Consider the following 19,241-nt stretch of genomic DNA (forward strand, 5'->3'; position numbering starts at 1 on the left):
TGAAGCAGTCCATGTTCAAATGCAGCAAGACCTGGACAATATACACGTTTCGTATGACAAATGGTAAACTGATAACTAACATTCATACAACACAGGTACCAGGCAATGACTATCTCCAACTAGAGAAAAATATAGCCTTGATGTTCAATGACATTACTATCACTGAATCCCCCATTAACAACTTCCTGAGAGTTACTATTGACCAGAAATTGAACTAGACTAACCAAATAAATATTGCATAATAAATACGAGCAGATCAGAGGCTAGGCATACTGCAGCAAGTAGCTCACTTTCTGACTCCCAGAGCCTGTCCACAATATACAACACACAAAACACAAGGCAGGAGTGTGATGGAATATTCCCTACTCCCCAGGAACACTGCCTGGATGGGTGCAACTCCAACAACATTCAAGAAGCTTGACACCATCCAGGACAAAGCAGCCCCCGCTTGATTGGCACCACATCCACAAACATTCACTCCCTCCACCACTGATGCTGAGTAGCAGCAGTGTGCACTATCTACAAGATGCACTGCAAAAACTCACCAAGGCTTCTTCACAGCATCACCTGAGTCCAAGACCATCACCATCCAGAAGGACAAGGGCAGAAGATTCATGGGAACACCATCACCTGCAACAAAACAGAGTAAAAGTCAAAAGAACAGTGGATGCTGTAAATCAGAAACAAATACTGAAATTGCTGGAAAAGCTTAGCAGGTCTGACGGCACGGTGGTTCAGTGGTTAGCACTGCTGCCTCACAGCACCAGGAACCCAGGTTCGATTCCAGCCTCGGGTGACTGTCTGTGTGGTTTGCACATTCTCTCCGTGTCTGTGTGGGTTTTCTCTGGGTGCTCCAGTTTTATCCCACAATCCAAAGATGTGCAGGTTAGGTGAATTGGTCATGCTAAATTGCCCATAGTGTTAGGGGGAATGCAGCTGTGTGGGTTACTCTTCGGAGGGTCGCTGTGGACTAGTTGGGCCAAAGGACCTGTTTCCACACTGTAGGGAATCTAATCTAAATCTAAAGCATCTGTGGAGAGAAATTAGAGTTAATGTTTCAGGTCATGTGACCCTTCCTCAGAACTCAAGTTCCCCTCCAAGCCACTCACCATCTTGATTTGGAAATATATTGCTGTTCTTTTAATGTTGCTCAGTCAAAATTCTGGAATTCCCTCCCTAAGGGCATTGTGGGGTCTGCGTACAGCACATGGACTGCAGAGGTTTAAGAAGGCAGCTCACCCCCCACCTTCTGAAGAGGCAACTAGGGATGGGCAGTAAATGCTGGGCCCAGCCAGTGATGCATGCATTCCAAAAGCAACAAAGAAACCCTTGTACATTTCCCCCATTTCTGTGCCCATCCATTTAATCCCCCCCCCCCCCCCGGCCACAGCCCTGTGTGCATTCTTCTCCTCCTCCGTCAGCTTGTTGTCCTTGTCTCTCTCTCTCTATGTCTCTTTACTATTTATTTTTTATTTTACCTCGCAGAGTGAAGAGGTTCTGTCAGAATGCCGAGTGCGTTTCCTCTCCTTTATGGGTGTTGGCCGAGATGTTCATTCCTTTGCCTTCATCATGGCTGCTGGTCCTGATCAGTTTGATTGTCACATGTTCTGGTGTGAACCCAATGCTGCTGGCCTATCAGAGGCTGTGCAGGCAGCATGCATGGTGAGTCGGGTGGACACTGCACAAAGTATGGTGGGTAACAGGAGAGAGGATGCAGTGAGACCAGGGATGGGGTGGGGATGGGATGGGGTGTGTCTCATTGTGGGGGAGGGCTGGAGTTGGGGTGGGGGCGAAGGTCAGGTGGGGGTTGATTGCTGATTCATGGAGTCGAGGTTATTAAGTGAGGTGTGGGCGTCAGTGCAATTTGGGGAAATGCACAAAGTGCCTGGTCCAGTTGCATCTGATGTGAAAGCCTTTTGTTGAACTATCCTAATGGTTTTCTATCATTCTTCCTCCTTTCGCTCCAGCTCCGATATCAGAAATGTTTAGATGCTCGGCCGCCTGGTCTCGGAAACTCGCTGACTGTGCCGTGTGCAGATTCTGTTGCCAGGAGAGTCGGTTCCAGTGTTAAAAAAGGCGTTCAGACTCTCCTGGGCTCCTTCAAACCTAAACGCTCTGGATCCCAGACTCCCTAACAGCTCCAAGGATCAGATTGGACCTGCACTTTCAGGACTCTTTCCTCTTTAGTAACAAAACTGCCAACAAGAACAATTCAAATTCATGTGCCAGTGAGTAAAGCCCACAACCAAAACTTCTCTCTCTCTCTCTGCTTCCCCCTCTTTGTCTCCCCCGGTCCCAACCACATCTCTCTCTACAAACTGTCTCTACACTCCCCACAACTCTCTCCCCATCCTGTATCTCCCCAAACTGTTTTGTGTCTTCCCCTGTCCTCTGGCATCTCCTCCTCTCCTCTCACATCTCTCCACCCAATGACAACCCCCACCCCCACCCCAGCTCGCTCCATTCCTCCTCTCCTCTCCTCTCAACAAGCTGACAGGACACCAGCAGTGTCTGGTGACTGTCTCTCCAGGATCCAGCATCTCCCCAGGTAAGGGGCCCCTGTGTGGGGACCATTACTGATTTTGGAGCTAAGTACCAATGAAACCTGATACTTCTAAAAATGTTGGATCCTAAGTTAATATTTTGATTTGTAAAATATTGAGGGTTTAGATATTTAAGGGCTGGACCTTTAGCCGGAAAGCAGTGACAGACCTGGGGTAGCAGAGTATTTCCAGGGCTTGGGTCTGAGGCCAGAAAGCAGCGATGGACCTCGTTCTCCCAAGAGTTTGAAAAACCCACAGGATTCCTCCTTTCAAGCAGGAAGTGGAATTTGATGTGCCTTTTTTTGTTGGAATGTACAGTTCATCATGACAACGCTACAGAATGTTCCTGAACAACACTACACTGATCCTAGCAATCGGAAACAGTATCTTTCATCATAGCAGCACTACAGCATCTCCCATGGCAATGAGTCTCTGCTCCCCACACCTCCAGGTGTTGATGCCCAGTATTTTTGCAGTGATCAATCTGCCTGTGTTTCTCTCTCTCTGTCTCTCTCTCTCTGCTTTTCTTGCTGTTGCACGACTGCTCAGACCTGATGGCGAACTGGTCGGTCCCAGGAACCTTTCTGCTGGCCTGACCATGGCTGGAATTAGATCATTCGAGGAAGGCAGTCCAGGATCAGGAAACCATGGCAATTATATTCCCTGTGTACCTGTCTGAGTCTGAGATGGACCTGAGCCCAGACACTAAAGTACTGGTCTTTTCTAATCACTAGGTCTATGCCCCTGGTACCAGGTTTGCTGTGAGTTGCGATGGGTGTGATGGCGACTCTTATTGCTCCCACCATATGCAGACTGTGGGCGTGATTCTGAGTCTGGCCCATTACTAAACTAGAATCATACCCAAAATCCAGTTGTGGATTTGTGTGTTTTGAATGGACAAGCAGTGACTATGGACATATGTTATCGCACTGGTAAGCTGATCGTGCCTCTTACTGATCTTGTGTTTAACATGTACCCTCTGCACAGTCAAAATATTTAATTTAAACAAGGGATGGAAATGAAGCAGTGTCAACAAGGCCAACTCGAGGTGACCCAGGAGTAGGGGCATAGTATGGCACTACACTCATGGTCATCCTGAGTGCTCAGGAAACTCCTGCAGCCAGGGCTTTCTCAAGCAACAGTTGCCCCTTACCTCAGCCCTCTCATGATGGCTGAATAGTGATGTTGATTCAGTCAATTTCTGCCTGCCCAGCACCATCCCTTCCCTCCCCTGTGACTTAAGCTCAAAAATGTGACTCCTGTAAAGTATTTTAATTGTTGGTTTGCATTATTATTGACATCCTGTACCTGTATTTAATGTGCAAACATTAATAATGAGATGTGATTACCATGAGCATTATAAGGGTGCGATGAATGTCCATGTGGTACTAGCCTCTTACACTAATTCACAACAGCTGCTGGACGCACTACACATCTGAACTTACACACACTCACAAAAACTATGACTGCCCTTAAATGTTGGAGAGCTGGGGGAGTGACTTGCTTTACACTGACCCTTGGGCTCTCTGTGTTGAATAATAGATTCCTTGAGTAACTTCACATTAATTCTCAATGCAGAATTGTATGAAAAAACGTTGGAGCTTAACCTGTGTGTTATTGTGAATTAACAAAATAAATGTCACAGTGTCGTGTCTCCTCATGGTTTACTGTGTCTGAACCTCAGCCTTCCTCTACAAGTCTTCCTTTTTTTTCTCCTCTTCTCAACTTCCCTTTTCTCTTCACACTCCACACCCTTCCTCTTACTATCCTCTTGACCTTTGCGTGTCTCCCTATCGCCTTTATTAAGAAGGACATAAATTACGAGATGTGATGCTGAACTAATACCAGACACTAGTCAGACCTCAGCTGGAGCATTGTGTACAGTTTTGTACACCACAATCCACCACCAGAATTTGAACACATTGGAGAGAGTGCAGGAGAGTTTGCAGAATGGTTTCCGGGATGCAATGTTTCTGTTTTATATTTTAGGTTGGAGAAGTTTGTATCCCTATATTCCCTGCACTATTTATAAATCTGCTAAGATGGCTCTTAAATGTTGCGGAGAAAGTGAGGACTGCAGATCAGAGCTGAAAATGTGTTGGTGGAAAAGCGCAGCAGGTCAGGCAGCATCCAAGGAACAGGAGAATCGGCATTTCGGGCATAAGCCCTTCTTCAGGAATGTAGGAAAGTGTGTCCAGCAGGCTAAGATAAAAGGTAGGGAGGAGGGACTTGGGGGAGGGGCGTTGGAAGTTCAATGTAGGTAAGTGTGAGGTGATTCACTTTGGTAAGAGTAGCAAAATGATGGGGTTCTGGGCTAATGGTCGGATACTTGGTAGTGTGGATGAGCAGAGGGAGCTTGGTGTCCATGTACACAGATCTCTGAAAGTTGCCACCCAGGTAAATAGTGCGGTGAAGAAGGCATATGGCGTACTGGCTTTCATTGGTAGAGGAATTGAGTTCCGGAGCCCTGAGGTCATGTTGCAGTTGTATAAGACTCTGGTGCGGCCGCATCTGGAGTATTGTGTGCAGTTTTGGTCGCCATACTATAGGAAGGATGTGGAGGCACTGGAACGGGTGCAGAGGAGGTTTACCAGGATGTTGCCTGGTATGGTAGGAAGATCGTATGAGGAAAAGCTGAGGCACTTGGGGTTGTTTTCATTGGAGAAAAGAAGGTTTAGGGGTGACTTGATAGAGGTGTACAAGATGATTAGGGGTTTAGATAGGGTTGACCATGAGAATAGTTTTCCACGTATGGAGTCAGCTATTACGAGGGGGCATAGCTTTAAATTAAGGGATGGTAGGTATAGGACAGGTGTTAGGGGTAGATTCTTTACTCAGCGAGTCGTGAGTTCATGGAATGCCCTGCCAGTAGCAGTGGTGGATTCTCCCTCTTTATGGGCATTTAAGCGGGCATTGGATAGGCATATGGAGGATAGTGGGCTAGTGTAGGTTAGGTGGGCTTGGATCGGCGCAACATCGAGGGCCAAAAACTCCCCTTTTTATATCAGCCAGAGTTCCCTGATTAGACCAGATTAACAGGTCCAATCAAGGACCTCATTCTATGAGGTTTAGCTGGCTGACCTTGTTGCAATCATTTCAATCCAGTCTGGACATTAGTAGCAGAATATACATCAGACGTGCTAGATTGGGAGAAGACTAATTACAACAGTATAAGACAAAAACTGGGGAAAATAGATTGTGGGCTGCTGTTTGAGGGTAAATCCATACCTGACATGCGGGAGTCTTTTAAAAGGCCAATTAGTCAGAGTTCAGGACCAGCATATTCCTGTTAGGGTGAAAGAGAAGGATGGCAAGATTCAGGAATTCTGGATGACAAGAGATATTGAAAGTTTAGTTGAAAAGGAAAAGGAAAAAGGAAGCCATGGTGAGGTTTAGGAAACTGAAATGAGACGAGACCAGTGAAGAATGTGAAGGAAGAAAGAACTTAAAAATGGAGTTAAGAGGGCTGAAAGGAGCCATGAACTCTCCTCAGCAAGTAGCCATTGTATACATACATTAGGAGCACGAGAATAGCTAGGGAAAGGACAGTTCACTCAAGGATAAAGCAGGGAATTTATGTGTGGAGCCAGAGAAGGTGGATGAAGTCCTGAATGAATACCTCGCATTGGTATTCAACAAGAGCATGAATGATAAGATAGAGAGAGTAACTATGATATTTTGGGGCATCTCAATATTAAGAGGGAGGTGGTGTTTGGTGCTGTGAGAAACATTAAGCTAAAGAAATCCTCAGGGCATGAAGGGATCGAGGGAATCAAGGGAGAGATTGCTGGGTATAAACCAAAATAACTGCTGATGCTGTAAATCATAAACAACAAACAGAAATTGATGAAAAAGCTCAGCAGATCTGGCAGCATCTGTGGAGAGAAAACAGTTAATGTTTCTGGTCGAGTTACCCTTCCTCAGAACAGGAAATTGCTGGGGCCTTGACAGAGATCTTCGAATCACAGGCGAGGTCCCAGAACATAGAGAATAGCCAGTGTTGTTCCTTTGTTTAAAATGTCAGGGATAATCCAGGAAATTATAAGCAGCTGAGCCTTACATCAGTGATAGGGAAGTTATTGGAGAATATTCTTAGTGACTGGATGTACTTGCATTTGGGAACAAAATGACTTTTTGGGGATAGATAGCATGGTTTTGTGCAGGGGAAGTCTTCTAACATAAACTTGATTGAATATTTTTGAGGAAGTGACAAAGATGATTGATGAGGGCAGGGCAGTGGATGTTGTCTACATGGATTTTACTAAAGCATCAAGGTGCCTCGATCTTCTGGACCAGACTATCATAAATCACATGGGATCCATAGTGAATTGGTAAATTGGATACAAAATTGTCTTGGAGGGGTATTTTTCTAACTGGAGGTCTGTGACTAGTGATGCTCTGCAAGGATCAGTAGTGGAACCTCTGTTGTATATATGTAATTAGTAAGTTTGCAGACACTACAAACATTGGTGGAGTTGTGGATAGCGAGGAAGGTTGTCAAAGGATGCAGCAGGATACAGATCAGTTGGGAAGAGAAATGGCATATAGTGTTTAATCTAGATAAGTATAAAGGTGATGAATTTTGGGAATTCAAATACAAGAGGAAACTATACAGTAAATGCCCCTTGGGAGCATTGATATACAGACCGATCTCAACATGCAAGACCAAAGCTCCCTGAAAGTGTCAATTAGATAAAAGTTGTAACAAAGGTGTATGACAAGCTTGTCTCCACTAGTTGGGGCACTGAATATAGAAATTGGCAAGTAATGTTGTAGGTGTATAAGAGTTCAGTTAGCCCAGATTTGGAGCAATGTGAGCTGCTCTGATTACCTCAGGAAGGATGTGGAGGCTTTAGTGAGGGTGGAAAGGAGCTTTAGCAGGACGCTGCCTGGATTGGAGCATATTAGCTATAAGGAGAGGTTGGACAAACTTGGCTTTTGGTTGAGTGTTTGAGGCTGAGGGGATAGAAGCATAGATAGGGTAGAAATGTCAAATTCTTGGGGCATAGGTTTACAGTGAGGGGGGAAACTTTAAAGGAGATGTGTCAGGAAAGATTTTTTTTAAACAGAGTATGATAGGTACGTGGAGCATGCTGCCAGGGTAGGTGGTAGAAGCAGACACAACAGCACCGTTTAACAGGCATTTAGACTGACATGAATAGGCAGAGAATAGAGGGATACAGACCATATAGAGAAAGATGGAAATTGTTTTAAAAAGGTATCATGGGCTGTAGGTCCTTTTCCTATGCTGTACTGTTCTATGTAACTCTGCCAAAAACAAGTTATGAATACTGGACAGTGAAGGTGAAAGTCAGGGGAAACAAAATGGGGACAGAGTTCAGAGTCTGCTTGCCCCCACCTCACCCCAGCTCCAGCCTTCCAGCTCAGCACCGCCCTCATGACCTATCCTACCTGCCTATCTTCCTTTCCACCTATCCACTCCACCCTCCTCTCTGGCCTATTACCTTCATCCCCACACTCATTCACCCATTGTACTCTCTGCTACTTTCTCCCAACCCCCACCCCCCTCTCATTTATCTCTCCACCCTGCAGGCTCCCTGCCTCTATTCCTGATGAAGGGCTTTTGCCCGAAATGTCGATTTTCCTGCTCCTCAGATGCTGCCTGACCTGCTGTGCTTTTCCAGCACCACTCTAATCTAGACTATTGAACTCAATGTTGAGTCCAGAGTCTCTAAAGTGCTAGAATGGAAAATTTTCCTGGACTTGAATCTGCGTAGCGGATGGTATTGGGAAACAGGTTGAAATTTTGGATTGACGTTTTGTTAAGATCTTTTTACCTAGAAAACACACACACACACACACACACACAGTGAGAGAAAGAGCTTGGTTTGCTTCCTTTCTATCTTTTGTGTTTTGTTGTTAGAAACATCTGCAGCCCTATGATTTAACTAAACAATTAAACATTTAATCTAGTGAGCCAGCTTTCATTCCAGGAATTACCACAAGCTGTGATCGTACAATGGTTGATGTCACATCAACAGTTTCGACCATAAGTAAGAACAGTAATAAGCTGCTCAAGCCTGCTGTGCCATTCACTAGAATCATAGCTGATCCAACATTTAGAGTCAGAGTCATATATCATGGAAACAGAGCCTGCACTGCAACTAGTTCACATCAACCATGGTCCCAAACTAAACTAGCCCCACCTGCCTTGTTTGGCCCATATTCCTCCAAACCTTTCCGATTCATGTACTTATCAAAATGTGTTTTAAATGTTGTAACTGTACCAGCATCTATCACTTCCTCTGACAGTTCATTCCACAAACCTAACCACACTTTTTTAAAAAAAAAGTCCCCCTCATGTTCTTTTCAAATCTTTCTCTTCTCACCTTAAAAATATGCCCCCTAGTTTTGAACTCTTCCACCTCAGGGAAAAAAACCTTTGCTACTCACCTTATCTATGCCCCTCATGATTTTATAAACCTCTAAGGTCACCCCTCAACCTCCTATGCTCCATTGTACATACTCTGAGGCCTGCCCATGACTAAGCAGCACAAAATGGCTGACAGCTGCCCATAGCTAATGCAGAAGAATATGGCTGACATTAGTTAGAGACCTTGGGAAAATATTTGCTTTATGTGGTTTTACTAGCGGAACAACAGTAACTCTGTAGGCCCAAGTTTACTGGACTGAGATAGAATGTGCAGCTTTTATTGCTTATGCATAAGGCACAGATAAGACATTTAATTTGTGAATCTCTCAAATGATTTAATCAATCTGTTACAATACTAATAGTAGGTTTTAGTTAAGATTCTTCAAATAATCATAGATTATAGACTTCAAAATAATTACAGATCAACTTATATATGAAAAACATAAAAGCTCTAGAGGAAAAGATTCAAACCAGTTTCAGACAGTGAAAGCAGCCTCCACATCATTACAGGGAGATAAGAGATTCTGGTAACGTAGGACTGGGGGGGTAGACCACAAGCCTGTCCATCTCTTTGTCATTCAGAGATACGATTAGCTTAATTGGAAATACATTGAAACTGCTGAGTGTGCAGTACTTCCTTCAGGTTAAGGACAAAACAATGCATTTACTAAGGAACAACTCATTGCTGCTGGCCAATAGTAAACAGCAGGGGGGGGTAGTGATCCGTGCGTGCGCTTTGACCTTATGCGGTGTTAAATAAGCTACACTTTTTATGTGCCTTATTGCTCTGGAGAATTGAAGCTGTATTGAAAATAAAGACCATAAGACATAGGAGCAGAAATTGAGCCAATCGGCTCATCGAGTCTGCTCCGCCATTCAGTCATGACTGATAAGTTTTGTCACCGCATTTTCTCCCCCATAACCTTTAATCCCTTTAACAATCAAGAACCTATCTCTCTCTGTTTGAAACATGTGGCAATGAATTCCACAGATTCACCACCTTCTAGCTAAAGACGTTTCTCCTACCTCCATTCTAAAGGGTACTCTTAGGCTGTGCCCTTGGGTCATTGCCTCTTGCCAATGGAAACATCTCTTCCCAACATCCACTCTGTCCAAGCCGTTCTGTATTCTGAGAGTTCCAGTCAGATTCCCCCCTCATTCTTCTAAACGCCATTGAATAATATCCCAGAGTTTTCAAATGTTCCTCATATGTTGAGCCTTTCAATCCAGGGATCATTTTTGTGAACTTCTTCTGGACCCGTTCCAGGGCCAGTAACAAGCTTCCTGAGGTATGCAGCGCAAAATTGCTCAATACTTTAAATGTGGTCTGATAATGAGCCTTATAAAGCCTTAGAAGTACATCCCTGCTTTTACATTCTAGTCCTCTCGAGATAAATGACAACATTGCATTTGCCTTCCTAACTATTGATTTAACCTGCAAGTTTACCTTGAGAGAATCCTGGACTAGAACTCCCAAGTTCCTTTGCACTTCAGATTTCTGAATTTTCTTCCCATTTAGAAAATAGTCTATGCCTCTACTCTTCCTACCAAGGTGCATGACCTCACACTTTCCCATGTTGTATTTCATCTGCCACTTCTTTGCCCACTCTCTTAACTAGTCTAAATCTTTCTGCAGCCTCCCTGCTTCCTCAATACTACCTGCCCCTCCATCTATCTTTGTATCAGCTTCAGACTTTGCCAGAATGCCCTCATTTCCTTCATCCAGATCATTAATGTATGAAGTGAAACATTGTGGTCCCAACGCTGACCCTTGTGGTTCACTGCTTGTCACTGGCTTCCATCTTCAGAAGAAGCCTTTTATCCCTACTCTCTGCTTTCTGCCAGACAGCCAATCTATCCATGCTTGTACCTTGCCTCTAACACCATGGGCCGTTATCTTACTCAGTAGCATCCTGTTCGGCACCTTATCAAAGGCCTTCTGGAAGTCAGGTAGATAACATCCATTGACTCTCCTTGGTCTAACCTGCTTATTACCTCCTCAAAGATTTCTAGCAGATTTGTCAGGCATGATCTCCCCTTGATGAAACCCAGCTGACTTTGCCCTATTTTACCATACACTTCCAAGTATTCAGAAATCTCATCCTTCACCATGGACTCCAAAATCTTACCAATGACTGAGGTCAGGCTAATTGGCCTATAATTTCTTATTTTTTGCCTTACTCCCTTCTTAAATGGGGGTTTACATTAAAGATTTTCAGTCCTCTGGGACTCTCCTTACTACAGTGATACCTTAAAGATCACTACTAAAGGCTGCATACACTCTTCAGCTATCTCCTTCAGAACTCGGTGTAGTCCATCTGGTCCAGGTGATTCATCCACTTGCAGTTTTTCTAGCACTTTCTTCTTGGTGAATGTTGCTGTACTCATCTATGCCCCGCCGACTCTCGAATTTTTGGATATTACTTGTGTCTTCCACCATGAAAACTGACACAAAGCACTTATTCAGTTCCTCAGCCATTTCTTTGCTCCCATTACTACTTCTCCAGCATCATTTTCCAGTGGTCCAATATCCACTTTTGCCTCTCTTTTGCTTTCATATATCTGAAGAAACTCTTGCAATCTTTCCTTTATATTACTGGCTAGCTTACCCTCATATTTAATCTTCTCCCTCCTTATTTATTTTTGTTACCCCCTGTTGGTCTTTGTAAGCTTCCCAATCCCGATTTCCCACTGCCCTTTGCCACATTATATGCTTTTCTTTTGATTTTATGCTATCTCTGACTTCCCTGGTCAGCCACAGTTGCTTCTTTTTCCTCAGGATGAATCTCTGCTGTGTCTCCTGAATTACTCTCAGAAACTCCTGCCATTGCTGTCCCACTGTCTTTCCTGCTAGGCTCCTCTCCCAGTCAATTCTCCCCAGCTCCTCCCTCATGCCTCTGTAGTTGCCTTTATTCAGCTGAAATACCATTACCTCTGATTCTATCTTCTCCCTCTCAAATTGCAGAGTAAATTCAATCATATAATGATCACTGCCTCCTAAGGGTTCCTTCATCTTAAGCTCCCTTATAAAGTCTACCTCACTGCACAACGCTAAATCCAGTTCCCGAGTGGGCTCCACCACAAGCTGCTCCAAAAAGCCATCTTGTAGTCATTCCACAAATTCCAAAGCTTGCAATCCACTACCAACCTGGTTTTCCCAGCCTACCTGGATATTGAAATCCCCCATGATCACTGTAACTTTGCCTTTCCTATACATCTTTTCTATCCCTGGTGTATCTAATGCCCCAGCTCCTGGCTATTGTTTGGTGGCCTCCTTTTAGGTTTTTTTTTAAAACCCTTTGCAGTTCCTCAACTCTACCCACACAGGTTTGACACCATCTGATCAGATTGCTATTGATTTAATTCAATTTTTTTTACTAACAAGGCAAGCCCTCCCCCTCTGCCCACCTGCCTGTCTTTTCAATAGGATGCGGATTGTTGCGATATTTAGCTCCTTGTCCTAATCCCCATGACTCCATGATACCCACATCATACCTGCTAATTTCGAACTGTACCACAAGCTCATTTACCTTAAAGCTGCAATAAAGGTTACCTGACATCCTCTCGCGACTTGGACTTTCATTGGAAATTACGAGATCTAATACACACCAAGGTCTTGTTGCACCTCTGCCTTTGTCAAACTGTCACCATTCAGATAACTTCACATTTGTCCACATTAATTTTCACCTGCCGTGCAGTAGTCCACTCACTCAACTTGTCCAAGATCTGCTTTCGCAACAGAACACCAATGTGTTGCACAAAAATCACACAATAAACCAAACTATTTTTAATTATCTTAACACACACACAGCAAAATAAAATCTCACTGTTTCCTGATACTAACTGTAAAATTCGAAATTATACCCATTTCACAGCTCTTAAGTTTCTATTTCACTAACCCCTGACAATTTTTGTGCCACGGATGTAGACAAGTGAGTCCTTCTCAAATTTATTGACAATTTTTTTCACAAATCTGATAGCTTGAACATTCCCAGTTTCAATAACCTGCAGACTCTTACTAAGCTCTCCGTTTGCAAGATTACAAACTGAATGCTGCCTGATGGGTTGGTCTCATGGACAGATGGTATTTAACTGTGATAAGTGTGAGGTGATGCACTTTGGAAGAAGAAACAAGATGTATTAATGAGTATTTAATGAATGGCAGGACACTGGATAGCTTAGAGGAACCAGAGGGATCTTGAGGTGATTATTCACAAATCCCCGAGGTCAGCAGAGCATGTGAATAGGATATTGAAGGCATATGGAACATTTGCTTTCATCAGTCATGGCATAGACTATAAGAGCAAGAAGGTAATGTTGGAGTTATAGTGTATTGGTTAGGCTATAGCTGGAGTACTGTGTGAAGTTCTGGTCAACTCACTACCACTAGAAGGGCTACAGAGGAGGTTCACCAGGATGTTGCCTGGGATGGAGAGACTGAGGCATAAGGAGAGACTAGATATGCTTGGATTGCTTTCTCTAGAGCTGAAAAGACTGAGGGGTTGGGGGTGACATAATTGAGGTACGATTACAAGGGATACGGACAGGGTGTATAGAGAGCAGCTTGGGAGTTAAGGGGTCAATCATAAGAGGGCACAGTTTTAGGGTAAGAGGCAAGAGATTCAGAGGGAAGTTGGGACAAAAAGCCGGGTTGGGGGAGTCTGGAATGCACTGCCTGGGAAGGTAGTGGAGGCTGGAAACCTTACAACCTTTCAAAAAAAAAAAAGGGCTGAACCCTTCAAATATCAAAACATTCAAGGATGCGGGACAGGAAATGGGATTAGTGCACTTTTAGTGGTAGTTATATTGGTACAGACTTGATGGGCCAAAGACCCTTTTCTGCACTATATGAATCTATGATGTAACAGGTTCCCTGAACCCCTATGAGAGAACGAAAACTCAATCCTGATAGTTTCTGAACTGAATTAAGGAGAAACTTTGCTCAGTCCTAGATTCCTCAAACTCCACAGTATAAAGTTTTCCATTAACACCAATAGGATCTACAGTCACCTGCTGTTTGATAAGTGATGGATTGAGTCAGTGCTCCTGAAGGACTCTTGTCTTTTTTTAAGAAACTCTTCACAGAGGTAGCTAACAATATCTGCCTTTATTTGAAATCCAGGAATCCTTGAATCCTTAACTAAGGACAATGTGTTCATACAGAGTGTGGAAGGTCAGAGGTTGTACTATGTACATGGCAAGAGGTGAAAGGATGGGATTGGAGGGAAGGGAAAGATCCAGAGAGGCGTCAAGACCTGCAAGTTTTTAGAGTTTGCATTCCTTAACACCTGAAAACCTTATAAAAGCCTGGAGGGTAACAGAAGGCAATGAAGCTGAACAACATCAAAGAGAGAAAGAAAAATCCCAGAGAGAACAGCAGAGCTTCAAGATCAGCACTTCGAAAAGACAAGTGACAGTGAATCAAACATGAAAAGAAAGGTAAAACACAGAGGATGCTGGAAATCTGAAATAAAAACAAAGTGATGGAGAAACTCTGCAGGTCTGGCAGCTTCTGTGGAGAGAGAAACAGAGTTAATGCTTCAAATTAAGGGTAAGCGAAGGCCTAGCGGTATTATCGCTGGACTGTTAATCCAGAGACCAAGGTAATGTTCTCAGGACCCAGGTTCAAATCCCCCCACAGCTCGGACTCCAATATACTCTGCTTCAGACAAAAGCAGTTGACTTGGACAGCCCATCAGAAACAAGTCAGGAATTGAGACACAAATCTGTTTATTACATGATATGGAGCCATGAAGAATCATTACAAACATGTAGCTCTGATACTCCTCTCATCCACAGCAACACATACCATCACATTTCACATCCTCCCAGATATACAATGTGCAAAACCTGCAATGGTGCAAATTTTACAGTTCATTAAAAAGTGAAGCGCATAGTGCAGGGACAACAAAAAAAAAACTTCATTACTCCCACGACAGGTAAAGCACAGGATTAGCTACAGAGTAAAGCTCTGCCACACTGCCCCAAAAATTCTCCCTGACTGATGCTCAGAGCACCTCAAAGCATACCACTGTAGGATTTCGCAGGCTTCTGATCCATCTGTTTAAAGGAACAGGGTGAATCTCATCACAGAGGCAAGAATGTGAATTATTTTCATTAAAAGGTTATGATTCTAGGGATCAACTGGAATTAAAATTCAGATCAGCCATGACCAAACTGAATGATCAGGTAGGAATAAAAAGCTTCCTTCAGAATGCTACTGTCAAGAAGCACAATAAAGGTGGTCACCTCAGGGAGGTAAGTCAGGCAGCACCCGAGGATCAGGACAGTTGATCTTTCGGACTTTAGCCTGATGGAGGAGCCTGCCTGAAACGTCGACTCTCCTCCTCCTCCTCAGATACTGACCAATCTGCTGTGCTTTTTCCAGCATCAGACTTTATCGACTCTGACTCTCCAGTGTCTGTAACACTCACTACCACTTCAGAGAGTTAACAGGGTAGTGTGCAGGAAAGTGACGAAAACAGTCTGAGGGCCTCAATGTTTGTTGAGGGAGAGACTGTGGGGAGTGGATATCAGGGGCTATCTACAATCATTATCGCACCAGTGTTAACCAGGGATTATATGTGGTTCAACCCTCACCTTGGCAACATCACTGGCCAGCCAGTTACTAACACACTGTACACAAACACAATCACTAACTGACTGCTCCACATTCAGCACATGCCATAAACAACTTTTTATTAGATTACTGACAGTGTGGAAACAGGCCCTTCGGCCCAACAAGTCCACACCGACCCGCCGAAGCGTAACCCACCCAGACCCATTCTCCTACATTGACCCCTTCACTTAACACTACGGGCAATTTAGCATGGCCAATTCACTTAATCTGCACTTTTTTTTTGGATTGTGGGAGGAAACCGGAGCACCCAGAGGAAACCCATGCAGACACGGGGAGAACGTGCAAACTCCACACAGTCAGTCGCCTGAGGCAGGAATTGAACCCGGGTCTCTGGCGCTGTGAGGCAGCAGTGCTAACCACTGTGCCACTGCTCTGCTCAGAATCCAGCCAGCCCTGTCCAGTCGGTCAATGTCCAGTCAGTTGTGTCCAGCAGTCATCAAGATTCATTGGATGTCCCTGAAATTAAAGCAATGATAAATTCTATGAGGAGATCATTTCAGATATTGGCCTGAGGTGATTTTAGCACATTCTCCGCTGCCTCCAGAAGCTCTGTGTTTCCCTGTATGTCACCTTGTTGTGAAGGTCCTTGCAAAGTGCAGGGTCATCTGCTCTGCCTGTACGAAGGGCACAGATGGTGGCAGTCTTGCAGGCTTGCTGACACGGTTGGGAAGTGTGGCCCTTGTGGTACAGGAACCAGTACCTCTGGAAGAGACCGTCATCGAGCAGGAAGCGGTTGATCAGGTTATCCATATCGACAGGAAACGCAGACTTCATCCCATAGGCCTCCCGGAGCCTGTACAGGAAAACCCACCTGGGATTGTCTCCCTCATTGGCCTCAGTCAGGTTCAGGATGTAGGTCTCATGGTCAAGAACTGAATGTGAACTCGCTGGATAATTCCCATCAATCTGGTAAACCCGAAACCCTGTGGAAAAACAAGGCTTTTTTTTTTTAAAAAGAACGAACTACACCAGCAGACAGTATTTCTGATGCTGGAACATTTCAGGTAACAGGAGCTCAAACCCCACACAGGCACTTGAATCATAGAGTCATAGAGATGTACAGTGTAGAAACAGACCCTTCGGTCCAACCCGTCCATGCCGACTGGATATCCCAACCCAATCTAGTCCCACCTGCCAGCACCCGGCCCATATCCCTCCAAATCCTTCCTATTCATATACCCGTCCAAATGCCTCTTAAATGTTGCAATTGTACTAGCTTCCACTATTTCTTCTGGCAGCTCATTCCATACACGTACCACCCTCTGTGAAAAAGTTGCCCCTTAGGTCTCTTTTATATCTTTCCCCTCTCACCCTGAACCCCTCTAGTTCTGGACTCCCCGATCCCAGGGAAAAGACTTGCCTATTTACCCTATGCATGCCTCACATAATTTTGTAAACCTCTATAAGGTCACCCCTCAGCCTTCGACGCTCCAGGAAAAACAGCCCCAGTCTGTTCATCCTTTCCCTATAGCTCAAATCCTCCAACCCTGGCAACATACTTGTAAATCTTCTCTGAACCCTTTCAAGTTTCACAACATCTTTCCGATAGGAAGGAGACCAGAATTGCATGCAATATTCCAACAGTGGCCTAACCAATGTCCTGTACAGCTGCAACATGACCTCCCAACTCCTGTACTCAATACTCTGACCAATAAAGGAAGGCATACCAAACGCCTTCTTCACTATCCTACAGAACATAGAAAAGTACAGCAAAGAACAGGCCCTTTGGCCCACGAAGTTATGCCGAGATTTAATCCTAATGTAAGATATAGTAACAACCTATGCACCCCTCAACTCATTGCTGTCCATGTGCATGTTCAGCAGTCGCTTACATGTCCCTAATGACTCTGCTTCCACCACCTCAGCTGTCAACGCATTCCATGCATTCACAGCTCTCTGACATCTCCTTTATACCTTCCTCCTAATATCTTCAAAATCTACCTGCGACTCCACTTTCAAGGAGCTATGAATCGCACTCCAAGGTCTCTTTGTTCAGCAACACTCTCTAGGACTTTACCATTAAGTGTATAAGTACTGCTAAGATTTGCTTTCCCAAAATGCAACACCTCGCCTTTATCTGAATTAAACTCCATATGCCACTTCTCAGCCCATTGGCCCATCTGATCAAGATCCTGTTGTAATCTGAGGTAACTCTCTTCACTGTCTACTACATCTCCAAATTTGGTGTCATCTGCAAATTTACTAACTGTATCTCTTATGCTCGCATCCAAATCATTTATGTAAATGACAAAAAGTAGAGGGCCCAGCACCGATCCTTGTGGCACTCCACTGGTCACAGGCCTCCAGGCGGAAAAACAACCCTCCACCACCACCATCTGTCTTCTACATTTGAGCCAGTTCTGTATCCAAATGGCTAGTTCTCCCTGTATTCCGTGAGATCAAACCTTGCTAATCAGTCTCCCATGGGGAACCTTGTTGAACGCCTTACTGAAGTCCACATAGATCACATCTACCGCTCTGCCCTCATCAATCCTCTTGAGAATTTGAGTTTAACCGGAAAATGTTGTATTTGGTTGAAGTGAAGGTGTGAGATTGTCATAAAATCTTCAACTTGTTTCCAAAAAACCTTGAGGGCAGGAGACAAGCCATGTGACCCAGTTATCATTGTTACAAAACACATTGCTGTGTGGCTTGTTGTTCAAGAAGGGGAGTAGAGACAACCCTGGTAATTATAGACCTTACTTTGTTGTGGGCAAAGTGCTGGAAAACGTTATAAGAGTTAGGATTTATAATCGTCAAAAGATAAATAAGTTGATAAGGGATAGTCAGTGTGGTTTTGTGAAGGGTAGGTCATGCCTCACAAACCTTATTGAGTTCTTTGAGATGGTGACCAAACAGGTGGATGAGGGTAAAGCGGTTGATGTGGTGTAAATGGATTTCAGTAAGGTGTTTGATAGGGTTCCCCACGGTAGGCTATTGCACAAAATACGGAAGCATGGGATTGAAGGCGATTTAGCGGTTTGGATAACAAAATTGACTAGCTGAAAGAAGACAGAGGGTGGTGGTTGATGGAAAATGTTCATCCTGGAGTTCAGTCACTAGTGGGGTACCACTGTTTGTCATTTTTATGAATGACCTGGAAGATGGTGTAGAAGGATGGGTTGGTAAATTTGCAGATGACACTAAGGTCAATGGACTTCACCAGTCTCATTTCCCCTCCCCCCACCTTACCCCAGTTCCAACCTTCCAGCTTAGCACCATCCTCATGACCTTTCCTACTTGCCAATCTTCCTTCCCACCTATCCACTCCACCCTCCTCTCTGACCTATCACCTTCATCCCCACCTCCACCTACCTATTGTAGTCTTGGCTACCTTCTCCCCAGCCCCACCCCCCTCCCATTTATCCTCCACCCCAGAGGCTCCCTGCCTTCATTCCTAATGAAGGGCTTTTGCCCGAAACATCGACTTTCCTGCTCCTCGGATGCTGCCTGACCTGCTGTGTTTTTCCCGCATCACTCTAATCTGGACTCTGGTTTCCAGCGTCTGTAGTCCTTATTTTTGACTAAGGTCAGTAGAGTTGTGAATGGTGCCGAAGGATGTTGCAGATTACAGAGGGACATAGATAAGTTGCAGAGCTGGGCTGAGAGGTGGCAAATGGAGTTTAATGCAGATAAATGTGAGATAATTCACTTTGGAAGGAGT

At 44.4% G+C, this 19,241-nt stretch overlaps 2 protein-coding genes across 5 annotated transcripts in view; one reads left to right on the top strand and one right to left on the bottom strand.

The window, feature by feature from the left end:
* apbb1 (amyloid beta precursor protein binding family B member 1) overlaps positions 1–19,241 on the top strand; it is a 173,518-nt gene that overhangs the window by 130,044 nt on the left and 24,233 nt on the right. For 3 of the 4 annotated variants that reach the window (XM_087988515.1, XM_087988514.1, XM_087988516.1), the window contains 2 exons: positions 1,486–1,662; positions 1,968–4,197. In XM_087988515.1, coding sequence (XP_087844641.1) covers positions 1,486–1,662; positions 1,968–2,135 — 345 coding nt within the window. In that variant the 3' untranslated portion in view covers positions 2,136–4,197. Of the gene's footprint in view, positions 1–1,485; positions 1,663–1,967; positions 4,198–19,241 lie in introns of those variants that run through there. The other variant, XR_015757510.1, reaches the window with a different exon arrangement.
* The window catches only part of smpd1 (sphingomyelin phosphodiesterase 1), a 39,062-nt gene continuing 34,471 nt past the window's right edge, over positions 14,651–19,241 (bottom strand). The window contains exon 6 of the mRNA XM_087988517.1: positions 14,651–16,500. Coding sequence (XP_087844643.1) covers positions 16,097–16,500 — 404 coding nt within the window. The 3' untranslated portion in view covers positions 14,651–16,096. The remainder of the gene's footprint in view (positions 16,501–19,241) is intronic.

This window comes from Chiloscyllium plagiosum, unplaced genomic scaffold, assembly GCF_037043375.1.
Source record: "Chiloscyllium plagiosum isolate Xiang-an unplaced genomic scaffold, Cpla_swu_hap1 HiC_scaffold_6, whole genome shotgun sequence".
Lineage (NCBI taxonomy): Eukaryota > Metazoa > Chordata > Chondrichthyes > Orectolobiformes > Hemiscylliidae > Chiloscyllium > Chiloscyllium plagiosum.